Source organism: Trichoplusia ni, chromosome 7 (genome assembly GCF_003590095.1).
Source record: "Trichoplusia ni isolate ovarian cell line Hi5 chromosome 7, tn1, whole genome shotgun sequence".
Classification (NCBI taxonomy): Eukaryota; Metazoa; Arthropoda; class Insecta; order Lepidoptera; family Noctuidae; genus Trichoplusia; species Trichoplusia ni.
In genome coordinates, this window is record NC_039484.1 from 861795 (window position 1) to 875259 (window position 13465).

The window sequence follows — 13465 nt, forward strand, 5'->3', positions numbered from 1 at the left end:
AAGAATTAAGAAAGCAGTTGAATATAGATTAAATTTAACCAGCCTTTATTAAATATAGGTATATTATCTACGGTCATACTGACTTTTTGACAATCTTTTGAAGATCCCAAAGAGAAAAAAACTGAACACCGATTTGATTATAGAACTAACTTGTTAAGTATACGAGAAATGTCCCAGGTCAAAAAGTGGTAAAGAGCTTGATTTGAATAAAAACTGAATCAGCATAACTTTGGCCAAAGAAAGATGGGCAAAAGATGAATAGGACTTTACCCTGTTCCTAAACAGAAGCGACTAGAAAAAGTCATTGAAATGTCGAATAGAACCTTTCAAACTAACTTAATTCACAGAAGATGAGCCCTAAACGTAGAAGAAAATACTAAGTTGCGATACCGAATAGACAATCGAAAACCCATTAAAAAGTTCAACCGTTTCAACCCGATGAGAAAGTACAGGTCAACAATATTAACGTGATCCATGATCGACACATCAAAGTCAAACACCATAACATCTTTTGTCATATCTATGGGAAAAAATAACCGAGTCTTAACCCTCGACTTTTTTCACTATAGAACTCATTTAAATCTCTCGATGCACCCTACTTTGCCTGCGATGCACCTTGTTGCAAATTAAGGATTCAACCCTAAAAAAAAATGTGACCCCAAAGAATCGTGGGTAAAAAAGTTTTATCTTTTTTTTTATTACACTTTATTGAAATGAGACACCGGGTACGCAATGTACGCATACAAAATTGGTCTTTTTGTGTGCCGTGAAAGGGTTAGACACGTCGGTGGTGCATTGAATATTTTTTTTAATGTGACGTACAAAGAGTTTACCCTGCGAATGCGGTTCGTGACGCTTCGTTATATCGGTGTTAAAGTTGAATTTGCGTTCGGTGGATTTGTTTATCCCATCAATATTTTTTTTGTACTCTGATGTAAGCTTGTAACAATTATCTACACTTTCGTTTCGTAAAACAAAAACTCGATATTTTTATAGAAACTTAAATAGAATTATTAGTCAACATTTTTCTTCTTTAGGATTTTGTTAAATACTGGTGCAATTTTATCTTTAGGAGTTTTTTCAAAATACCGAAACGCCTTTAACATAACCTACTCGGCACTTTCTTTACATGAAAATAGATTAAAATAATTTGATACAATTATACCTTGTAAAAAGCCATCCAAAAACTGATCTACATAAAATATAGACACATAAAACCGAACAACACTATCTTTATCAGAGAGCCTAACCCTTTAAGTTATGAAGCCCGGTCTATTGTACCCAGCACAAAACTAGCAGACAAAACCAAAGAGATATCATCAACAATTTCACACTTCACACGTAGGCAAGTATTTTTTTCAATTTGACAGAAGAGTGCTTTATTTATGTCGATAAGTATCGCTCCTGATTCCATTTGATATCATTATGTTCAAGTATCCTGGTCCTATTGACTCGTCCCGATTTTATAATTAAGATAAAATGAGTTTAATTTAATTTATGACTTTTCGTGTGTGTGATAAGGTGTAATTTTGTTTAATTAATGTTTTGAAATTGAAGGTGTGCTTTGTTTGTAGTTTTTCTGAATTATTGTCTTGAATGACCTACTTTAAGATTTCTTTATAAAATTGTTTGTGAAGAAGTCGGTTAGTGAGTAAAGACTATGTATTTGAAAATCTATTTATTGGTAAATGTTGGTCAATACTTACCTATATGTATAACTTAAACGTATATTATTGTGTAAACATTATAAGTCATCGTGATGATTCAATGAGGATGTTAAGAATGTATCGCAACCCATTTATCGTTTCTACATATAAAAAACTTAAAAACTAAAACTTGTTTCATTTCTTATACCTCACTAATTCATTAAATTCCAACCTGTTACATCGAATTTCGACCACGAACACAAACAAATACTTCCACTCCAAAAACTAACAAAGGAAAACCCATAAATTTCCTGCCGTCAGCGCCGACATGTTTTCCAAAACTTAGCGGCCGCGTCACTCCCCCGGCATTCAGGCATACGCTGCTATTTACCAATAACCCTCACTGACCCTTAACCCTTTTACCTAAATATGACCTTTCGGCCTAGCCCCTGGTCATTGTGTAACGAATTAATCGGCTAGTATGCCCATTGTATGGACACTGCCCATCCGTTATACGTTCGCTGGTCATTGTGTTTGTATTAAAACTTTTTAAGTGTCCCCCTGCAGTTTAGGGTTTGCAAAACTGGTTTGCGAATTTTTTTTTCGACAGCGGTCAGAACTGGTTTTGATTTGATTTTGAAGATAGGTTTGTGTGCTTTTATTATTAGCATATGGAATTATCTATGACAAAAATTAGAGTCCTTTGGCAAAGGATAATGTTTGGGTTCAGTAGTGTAGGTAAGCTGTGAACTGTTTATAAACCTATTGGTAAAAGTATTGAGCTGGAGAATTAAATATTTGATTCATTTAACCCAAAACCTATGAATTTTTAAGACTGTCTCTCTGTCTCTGATCTGTTTAGTATTATGTGCAATAGAGGTCCGATAAAATACAAAAAGAAGAATTACCGCTAAAATATCTACCAAAAATAGCCTACTAACCATTTTATAACGCCAAAATACGTATGCATTTTTAAGTTACGCTACAAAAGTATCCCAAAAAAATCGGAATGAACCCGATGATCACGCACGCACGTTGCGAAACCCATTCCCGATAACGGACTTCAACTGTTTTGCATACAACATGCAGAGGCCAAAACACCCCTTCTAATGGTTACCTAACAATTTATTGTTATTATTTATGCACAGGAAATGTTCCCCTTGTGTGCGACTAGCGGAGCCAGCCTCCACAGATGTGCATCTTGGATGAGCTACGGAACTTAACAAGGACCCACTTTATATTTAAAGATGGTTGGACTACTGTGAGTTGTGGCAAGTTTGGCAACGAGAAATTATTTAAGGTTCTTGGGGGAGTATGGTCCGGTATGTCTTGTGGACTTTAAGTTAATAATAATAAAGTACTCAGTTGTTACGGAATGTGTATGAGGTAAATAATTCAATCTAATCTACAATACATGGTCATACAAATTATTTGTCAATTCTCAGAGAGATGGAAAATGTTCCTGATTCGATCCCGAATGGCAAATGTATTAAGGGAATTAATAACTCTATGTAACTAATCGTAAATCGGAAATACATGAAGTTCGTACATAAAATTCTAATAATATCCAGCATTCAATAATAACTGTCAGTCAAATTGCATAGAAAGGATCAACGGGAAAGGTGTGCGTCGTTTATGCAAATTTTTTGAACTAGTCTTTACCATCAGAATATAATAAACCGTACGTCCTATTAAATAGAGTTCATATCTCCTCGACCAATTTTTGCTATAAAAAGATTATAGTATGCAATTTAATTTGAATGCTTTCATAACGAGCATACAGTTCATATTTGCAAAAAGGTCGGTTCCTTTAACGGCCTTACGTGTCAAGTTAGATTCTAATTTGCATGAGGTATTGTGTTGCAAAGCTTTATTTTGTAAATGGCCACAAAAGATTTTTTTAATAAACAACACTGCAAATCCATGCAATTTTAAAAGTAGAACATCTGCTACTTGGGGTTGAATACTGATTGTGCAAAAATTTGAATATCGATTGAATTAACGTTACATTGTAGATACCTGCATCTATTTAATATTATTCTTATTAATATAGGTAAGGATTTTGACTATTAGAATTTGATTTATGTTAGTTAATATTGGATGAGAGAAAAAACATGATTGACTCTATAAGGTACTAAAATGAAAGGCGGTAAAGTTTATAATAAACACACATTTTTTTTGGAACAGCTTGCTTAAATTAGGTAATGTCCAACTAATTTTAAGGTTTTTTTTCAGGTAAATTTCTAGAAGAAACTTCGACGAAAAAAAATCATGATGCGCGAGTGCGATTAGGTGCAGAAAACTAACCAGTTTCTCCAATAATAGACATGCACGTGCCCAAAATCTACCAACAGCTGACCAACTGCATTTTGAATTAATTCCCCGACAACCATACAAGCATATTTTTAAAGTCCAACACAAATAAACTATTCAAAGCCATGAACTGGCTAAAACTAGTTCGATATCCATAGAAAATCATTATGTTTGGCAAATCCTCGCGAATTTATAACACAATGACCGCCAGCGAAAAACCAGAATTTCAAGTTCATTCGAAATTCGAAACCTGTTCTGGCACGGTCCACGCGCCTTTTTAATTCGCAATATTTTGTTAACTGGCAACCTTGGTGCGTGTTTATTGTCCCGTGCCATATTGTCCGGAATGACCTGCACTGTTAACGAATTATTGAATTAGTTAATAATTACACGCGCTCGTCGTAAATTTTGTTATAAATGGGTAGAAATATGAAACATAATTTAGTATTTTTGATGACCGCAACTTTGCGTCCGAAAGATTTTACTCTGCAATAAATGCATTTTTGTATGAATATTATGGTACTAGTCATTGGAATACAATGAGGTGTCCTATCTAAGCAGTAATTGTAAAGGGGAGTATAGAGTAAGTATTGTTTACTGTGAAGTATATTAAAATAATTGAAACAAAAAAACCTTGCTGAGTAAGAAAATAAACATATTCACATCTGCTAACAACCACACCTTTAAAGTTCTCTAACCGCTAGGAAAAGAAATCTTTAAAATTAAATAAATAGGTAGAAAATGGATTTCAAAATATTTGTTTGTGCTGGTACTTTTCCAAAAAATAAACTATAATGGAAATTTTAAAAATGACCATCATACTCAGCGAATAGTTTATAAATCGAAAATATTAAAAAATGCCCATTTTAGTAGCTTTAGGTTCCTACGTCAGCGGCAAAGTAGGTATCTTTAAAGTAATTAAGGTTGGGAATAAATTAAAACGCAGATAATATTGTGTAACTAAAATAAATAACCCCACATATAGTACTCAAGAAACAGGAAAAAATAGAATAAAAATACTACATACAATTTTTTAATCTGACCTAAACACAAATACCAAGTCGTCAACTAAGTACCCACATACTGCAAAGACGATAAAATTCTTAAATATTACCATAGAGTATGGCCTTAGCTTATCTTAGTGGCCCATACTTATTCGAGAAACTTGAAAATGGAATGCCTATTGCCCAATTTGGCGCCAAAACGGCGCGTCGTGTGCGAGAACGCGCGCCGCCTCACACACGCTCGCCCCGCCCCACACACGCCGGCCAATCGCACGGGGCGAACACCCTCACGGGCCGCGCAACACGCATATTGATCTGCGGACACCGCTCGAACCGTTTACATTTCGACATATCACATGCTAAACACCGACAAACAATAACATATGGTATTGTGTTAAGCTAAAATAAACCGTATTCCGTTTAGATAAAGTTCGAAATTAAAGGCAAATGTAACAGTCACATATAACGTTTTGATTTTTCAGAGCGGTGTAATTTATAATGTGTGAGAGATCAACACGCAAAAGAGAACCTTACTCCGCTTCAAATAAAGTCACGAAAATGATTAAATCTAATTTTTAGTAATTTAGACTAGTTGCATATTAGTCATTGAGACTAGAATAACGTCCAATAGGCATGCCAGGTTAAATTTGGCATGCACAATGTTATAATACTTAAAAATACCTGAAATCAATGCACAATCAACTGCATATCAGAACTTCTTATTTTTAAGATTTATTATACATTATTTGTAAGTGTATTTTGTAACAACTAGCTTGCACTGCTTGTAAAATTAAATAAACCAAAGTTTTGTGTAATAAGTTACGGTTACTGCAATGCCATCTACTGACCACAGTCGCAATGAATATAAAAACAACTCTCATTTTAGTGGCAGCTATTGGTCGATAGATGGCGCTGTTGACCAGTGATGCACCTCATTTAAATGAGTCTTATACGCTTGGTAGAAAATATCTTATTAGAATTAAACCAATTCTTCGTAGTAGGTTTATTGCCTAACTTAAGGTAATATTATATAGTTCAAACTACAGTTTAGTTAGTATAAATGTATTTCAAAGTGTTTTTAAGATAATAAGTTAGTAACAGTCACAACAATGATAATTTATAATTTTATGAACTACTTTTAATTCCGTACATTAAATAACTTAATTATGTGATCATAAAGATTAAGTCTAAAGTCTAAGACTAACTATAATTTAAAATAACAATGACATAAAATGTTAATAATACAACAAAATAAATCTCTTTTAATGGTGATTTTCAAAAAAAAAATATGTGGTGAATTCTATTTCCCCTTGGATTTTTGGATGTTATACATTTTCCTTTAAAAATAATAATGATTAACAATTAACTGCTAATCAAAACAATACTAATACGTACATACAAAATTGATGAATTGATAAAAATAATTATATATATTATTATTTTTAAACATAGGTGGAACTGACAAAACAAAAACCGAACAGTCAACTAAAATATTACATTACTTGACAAACTACTGAAAATACTGAAAATAAGGAAAGTATGCAAAACTATTTCAAGGAGTTCATAATAATGTTATTTGATACTGTGTTGTGTTCATAATTTGCTTGTCTCTGCTAAGACTCACAATATGTGTTTTCATTATTATAATAGAGCTTCACTCATAGAGCATTAAAGTTGACATCCAAATTACCATGCCAAAAATTTAATAATAATAATTATTATGTATAATTTAACCATAGTTTAAGCATCCAAAGAGCATTGTCATACTTGCCCCTAAATGTCTAACAAACTCTACTGTTTGCAATCAAAAGTAGACAAGTCAAAAAGTTCAATAATTTATTATTCAGTTAATACTATCACACTTCCTCAGCCTTTTCAATTTCTTTCCCTGGTTCGTTTAAAACTAATGGTATATCTCCACCCCCATTCTTAGGTACCCAGCCGGCCGTCTCCTCATCCATCTTTCTTTTTTCCTCCTTCATTCTTTCATATTCAGATATTTCTAATTGATATTTAGGAGTTGTTATGCCAAAGAAGCCAGCTAAAGATTCCCCTGCATAATCCACTGCATTAAGGACCTTGCTGCCAGACTTCCAAGCATAGTGAGAGAACCAAGGACCCCATGTTAAGGATTTCTGAAAGATCAATAACACCTTTTCATTTATAGATCAAATATCTAAAAGTTTCATAATGATTTTTTAAATTAAAATAAAGGCTTTGTAATCATGGCAATGTTAAGCCCTTATTAAGGCAAAGGTAAGATTAAAAATAGGACATAACTACTTGACATGGATATGACCTGTTAAGATCGATATTGTTTAAAAACAAAGGGTTTCTTTCAATACCTCCTTTCAACCTGTTTCCTCGACTTAGGTATTTTAATAGACGATCAACGGAAATCAAAGCATAATCTACGCATTAGCATCTGCTAGTAGCTGTAGTCATTGATATTTTTAGAAACGAAATCCATCAAGGCCTTAGTTAAATGTACACAAAGACATGCATATATTTTTCTTACCGGATCCACTTCGGATTCCTCGGGTTCGCAAGCTAATTCACTAGCTTCTTCAGTTTCTATTTCTTCTTCAACGCCATCACTAAAATGAAGAACTCTCCCCGGTTTTTTAATAGTAACTTGTGTTTCTGTATTCTCCATTTTTAATTAAATAAATATGGAATACCTGATACCTGTGACTCGTTTGTGTTTATAAAAGTGACGTAGAATGTCAAGATATTTATTTGTTATTATGGAATGACAGTTTAGTCTATGGACTGGTTAAACCGGGTTTAACAATGCAGAATAACGTAGCGGAATAAGCATGCATGCTCGAGTTCTCGCAGCTTTTTCTATAAGAGCTCCCTTGTTTATTTCTACTATATTTTTCATGCTAAAGGCGAATGATGCGTTAAATTTCCGTCAGCAATGTTTCAAAGATTGTTTACGGAAGACGGGCCGTTTGAATTCTGGCAAGAATTACTAATTACGAAATACGAATCCAATCATAAACAAATGCAAAAACACAACTTTTATTAGCAACACTCATTCAAAATTGCGTTTCTTGTTACAGACTACATGTTAAATGAATGAAATGAATTGCCATTGCAGCTATAGTAGGTCAAAATAACAAATTTTATCAAATTTTCAGAGCAAAATCATAAAGTAGAAACGAAACCTGAATAATTAACTGCACATTATTTTATTTATTCAATCAAAGTAATGTATCGGTACGTTTATTTTCTGTCACCTACACAAATAAAAAAACATAAAAGGAATTTAAAATGTCAAATTGACATTCACAATCACATCAAAGAATGAATGGTTTCGTGAAGTTGAGAATACATTCAAAATAAAGATGAAAACAAACTTATCAAACAGTAAACACAGTTAACTTTGGAAAAGTTTATTCTGAAAATTATTTGAGAATCCACGATGGAGGGCTTTTGTAGAGGTTGTCTTATAAAATACAACGAACCAATGGACCTGCTGCAATACACTGAAAAGAATAGAAGACTGTTTGTATATTGTACTGGTTTACAAGTAAGTTGAGATTTATTCCTTTTTTTCGTATTCAATACATTATAGTGGCATATCACTGCCACCCACTAACTAATCTCCACCACTTATTTTCTAAAAATATGAGGCGAACAAAAATTGCACTTGAATCTAATATTAATAAATGATAATAATATGGCTATTGTCTCTCGAATGTTATATATTTGTTAAATTTATAAAAGTAATATATTTTTCCAGGTAAAAAGAAATGATACTTTTACATTCCAATTGTGCAAAGACTGTTTTCTCAATATGAAGCTAGCATGTAAGTTTAAAAAGCTCTGTCGGACTTCAGACAAAAGATTTAAGAACTACATGTCTTTGAAAGAGACCGGAGATGCAGCAGACTTCTGTACATTCCTCAAAACCACTGAAGATGCTTTGACATTACGGTAAATATACATTCTACATACATTTTAATGCCAATGTCGCATTTTTAAATTAAATTAAATATACATCTCAGTACCTAAACATAATTTTCATAGATATTATAATGATATAAAGAGGTATGGAAGAAGACATCCTGTGCCAAACCCAAATTAAAAAAAAACTCCGCCCCTAAGATGACCCACTGACCAAAATGGGATTAAAAAAGGCAGGGGAATGATGGTGATGATGATGATAAATATTCAGTTTTTGCAAAGTTTAAAATAAAATAAATCATTTGTTTTGTGTTTCAGACTTCCCATGAGTGGAAACAGTACACCAGCTAACCATAAATGTAGAGATGATGATAATGGTAATGGCATTTATACAATCACAATATATGTATCTTAACTATGCAGTCAATAAGTTTTTACGCTTTTTTATTTTTAAACTGGGAGGCGTTCATGACCTGCGGACGATGGCCATTCAGTCTCTTACTTGTTTGACCCACTAGAGTGCATCTCTTAAAAAAATAGCATTTTCAAGAATGTTTTATTTTCATATTACTGCTAAGTAAATCATTGAATTAACCTGAACCACTCTGATAAAAATACATTATTCAGACAGAAAAAAACGACTTCTACATTGAGGAACTTAATCCTTGTGTGGTAGGGTGTACCACAAACATTCAAGACATGCACTAAGAAATTCAGATACAGGAAAAGCATTTGTGGATCACACTAATGTTTGACTTACGCAGATCAGCGGCTTAGCGTGATGACCTCAGCCAATCAGCTGCAGTTTCATATAAACCATACTCTTTTCAAACGTCTCTATAACTATTAAATGATGTAACGGTTTACTCACGCGTATTTATCGGGGTAGCCAGACTAATTTCGGACCCAACCGGAGTCCTTAATCATGAGCAGACGCGGCGGGATCGCGAGTCAGTTCGACCCCGATAAATACACGTAAGTAAACCGTTACATCATTTAATAATGAATCATTCTCACGACAGTTACTGTCTCTATAACTAGTTAGTTGTGAACACTACTATAATTAGTTGTGAACATTCCTTACATGTCCTCACATCTACTTTCCTCTTCTTCCAGATTCAACATGTACGAGTATCCGTAACTTCATGACGGACATGCTACAAGGTGAAGAAGTCCCAGACACGGAAGCACGGATCATAAGTGAAGTTATACAAGAAGAGGCGGATGTGTTGGATGAGTCTCTTGACTCCCACTGGTTGCAAGATGATGCCTCTATTGATGCTGATTTTAGATTGGATTTTAGGTAAGGGCAATGAAGCAGTTGTATTAGGCGTCAAAAAGAGTAGAGTTTTGTGGTAGCCTTGGACCTCTGACAGTCATGCAGAAAATCATATACCTATGTACTACTTAATCTTATGGCAGAACTTTGGAAACGAGATGATGAACCTGAAATATTTGTAAAAAATGTTAATTTTGTATTTAACTTATGTATTTAACAGTTTCAGTCCATTTTCCACACCACGTGCTGTTAACGATCGCTACACACCGAAGAAGCAGACAAACCAAAAAGAAGCTCAAATTAACTTAGACATATTAAACAGCAAGAAAGTGAACACAATAGAAAATGACTTCATAACTGCATTCAAAAGCGATAAAACAAAAGAATTATGTGACTTGGATGTGGACGAAATCGACGGGATTATGAAAACAGATAGCAATCTTGATTTACCGGCATTAGATTTAGATAAAAGTCAAATAGATGAACAGAATTATTACATACCAGAACTTCAGATTAATGATTTGAAGACTGGTAAAATAAGTGATGTAGTCAATGCAGATAGTATTAAATTACAAGCGTTTAGTAAAGATTCGAAGGATACTATTGATAAGAATTTGGAAAGGGCTTTGAAGAATACGGACAATAAGGAGTTCTCTTTAGATGATATCCTTGTTTCACCTCCAGGTAAATATTTTAATTCATTAATCACGTAATTCAACATTGAAGACCCCAAAAGGTAGGATCAAGTAGTTTTTTTCGTAGGAATTCTTTGAGTGCCTGACTTATTCCTATTTTTTTCAATTTTATTTCCTTAAACATAATTTCTATACTTATTGGGATGTCTAATCATTACATTTAATTAAATAATGTTCCAGGTTTCCAAATGCCATCAGCAGCGTCAACCCCAACGATAACAAACATACTATTTGGTGAAAAACTAGAAATACCAACCAAACAATTAAATGTAGGACAACAAATAGAACCATTCACGGACATAGGTAACGGTGAAAATGATAACGAAATATTTGAAGAATTCTTCAACCCAAAAGACTATGAAATAGAAAGTGTCAAAACGAATATGAAGGAAAATATAGACATCAATATAGGGGATTTGAAAGAACCAATGAGTCTTGATAACATTGAAATTGATGAGCTAACTAAATCTGTTAAGGAAAAAGATATGGCGACCATTTTAGAGGAAAGTAGTGTAGATAAAAAAGATACGGATGCTGAAAAAGAGGGTGATAATGATAAAATGGATGTCTCCATAGAAAAAGATAAAGAAGAAAAGGTTACTATAAGTACTGAAACTAGTAATGAGCAATTTGATCTGGAGAAATCATATTGCTATTTGTGTAGCAAACAATTTACTAGTGCAAGGGCCTTATGTATACATTTTTCGAAATCCCATCGAATTAAAATTATTAGACCCAGATCATACAAACCTAAGATGAGATTATGCCCAGATTGTGGAAAAGAATTTTCGCAGAATGCCAACTTTTATAGGCACGTGAAAAGTTGTTCGGTGTGTATTTCTTTTTAAGCGACTCTAAAAAAAGGAGGTTCTCAGTTCGATTGTTTGTTTTTTAAACAATTATGTACGAATATGAGTCCAAATTTCAGCAAAATATGACGTAAAGAAAAAAATAGATTTATTAGTTAGAACGCTTATAGTGTACATATTCAAAAGTTTGTGTATCATCCGATATGGTCTAGTGGCTAGGATACCTGGCTCTCACCCAGGAGGCTCGGGTTCGATTCCCGGTATCGGAATATCTTTTTGAATTTTCTACGACGTATTTGAAGATTAAGACCAATTGTTTTGTTTTTTTTTTTACATTTTTTATTTATATTTACAGAAACCAGTCCAAAAATTGAAATGTAAAATATGCTCTTTAGAAGTCACATCACAAGCTAAGTTAGAGAGGCATATGAGTAGTCACACTGGGAATTATGTGAAGAAAGATACTGGAAAGGTATGTATTTGTATACTTTAAGTAACTATTATAATAAAATAAATGTAAAAAAATATTCAACATCAATTTTTTAAAGTGTATTAAAAACATTAAAATGGATATGAAAAATCATCTAAGTATTTCTTCTCACATCTTGTACATGTAAATTTAGATATATGGGTATATTATCTAAATAACAATACGAAACATTTCAGGAATTCATATGTAATGTTTGCGGCGCTATTTTCAACAAAGTAGGCAACTACGCGCTACATCTGAGGCGGCATACAAAAAAATACACGCAAATTTGCAAGGACTGTGGAAAGGGGTTTTATCGAGTATCAGACTTAACGGTTCATATGAGGTCAGTATTATTCCTTATTTATGTGGTTGAAGTAGAACTTGGCACACTCTGATGTGGCATCACGTGATCAGTCTTAGATCGACCATGAAATGTAAACTTACACAATACTTACTAACTTGATAGCTACAATTGGAAGACACTTTCATTAAGTTAGCTATTTCAGTTTTATTTAATCTTTTTATTCTCTTGCAGAATCCACACCGGCGAACGCCCGCTTACATGTATCCACTGCTCAAGAACGTTTGCTCGACAAGATGCGCTTGCCAAACATATGAAAGGACATACAGGTATAACAGTATTTAAAAAATTAAATAAATATAGATACACAATTACAATAAAAATGGAGTAGAGTCTGAATGAGGCTGGCATAGGACCATAAAAATTGGCACCAGAAAGGGGAGGCCTATGCCCAGCGGGAGGACAAAGGCTGTGGGTGATAAAATACAAATTTGCGGCCGTGGTATTATGCTTACTATGATTTCTTATTTCAAAATTTACACCCATAGTTGAGTAAAGAATCTATCACTATCATCATTTAACAAATACCTGTAAAAAACATTGTGTCAAATCTTTCAGTACCCTTTTGAAATTAATACTAATTGACATATTTTATGATAACTTTCAGATGAGAGACCATACCAGTGTGAATATTGTGAATCTAGGTTCAAGATAAAGTTTGATTTGAAAAATCACATTCAAAAATCCCAATTATGTTTAAGAAAGCGAGGCTTATTACCTGATGTGGTAATTGAGAAGATACCTGTTAAAAAGACGGAAATACAAGTAGAAGTTAAGTATACTAAATGTAATGATAGAATAATGGAAGCAGCCCTTGAATTACCAAAAGAGAGCAATGTTATAATGAATAAGTTGCCTTTCATAGAAACAAGTATGAGCAATTAAAGGATCTAATGACCAATAAATTTATGTTCAAAATCATTTTGTTGTTTTTATTGTTGAAATAAATCGTCAATGCTTCGAGCAAGCAC

The 13465-nt window shown here is 33.3% G+C and overlaps 2 protein-coding genes and 1 non-coding gene across 3 annotated transcripts; 2 read left to right on the forward strand and 1 right to left on the reverse strand.

The window, feature by feature from the left end:
• Positions 1-6009: 6009 nt before the first annotated feature.
• On the reverse strand, positions 6010-7695 carry LOC113495653 (protein FAM177A1). Its single transcript, XM_026874499.1, has 2 exons — positions 7482-7695; positions 6010-7098 (listed from the first exon to the last, which is right to left on the reverse strand). Exons 1-2 carry the CDS (start codon positions 7617-7619, stop codon positions 6820-6822), a joined length of 417 nt encoding a protein of 138 aa, XP_026730300.1. The 5' UTR covers positions 7620-7695; the 3' UTR covers positions 6010-6819.
• A 554-nt stretch (positions 7696-8249) lies between these two features.
• LOC113495651 (zinc finger and BTB domain-containing protein 17-like) lies at positions 8250-13415 on the forward strand. Its single transcript, XM_026874496.1, has 10 exons — positions 8250-8501; positions 8715-8908; positions 9197-9255; positions 9995-10181; positions 10378-10841; positions 11033-11682; positions 12017-12133; positions 12328-12476; positions 12669-12763; positions 13102-13415. Exons 1-10 carry the CDS (start codon positions 8394-8396, stop codon positions 13377-13379), a joined length of 2301 nt encoding a protein of 766 aa, XP_026730297.1. The 5' UTR covers positions 8250-8393; the 3' UTR covers positions 13380-13415.
• On the forward strand, positions 11859-11930 carry Trnae-cuc. The gene has a single exon. It is a non-coding gene; the product is annotated as a tRNA-Glu (tRNA).
• Positions 13416-13465: the final 50 nt, after the last annotated feature.

What these genes read in the sequence shown, in the direction of transcription:
- LOC113495651 (XM_026874496.1), top strand. Translation starts at nt 8,394, where the DNA reads ATGGAGGGCTTTTGTAGAGGTTGTCTTATAAAATACAACGAACCAATG. An exon ending in TATATTGTACTGGTTTACAA is followed by an intron (nt 8,502 to 8,714) that starts GTAAGTTGAGAT and finishes ATATTTTTCCAG; the next exon opens with GTAAAAAGAAATGATACTTT. An exon ending in GACTTAACGGTTCATATGAG is followed by an intron (nt 12,477 to 12,668) that starts GTCAGTATTATT and finishes ATTCTCTTGCAG; the next exon opens with AATCCACACCGGCGAACGCC.
- LOC113495653 (XM_026874499.1), bottom strand. Translation starts at nt 7,619, where the DNA reads ATGGAGAATACAGAAACACAAGTTACTATTAAAAAACCGGGGAGAGTT. An exon ending in AGGAATCCGAAGTGGATCCG is followed by an intron (nt 7,099 to 7,481) that starts GTAAGAAAAATA and finishes TTGATCTTTCAG; the next exon opens with AAATCCTTAACATGGGGTCC.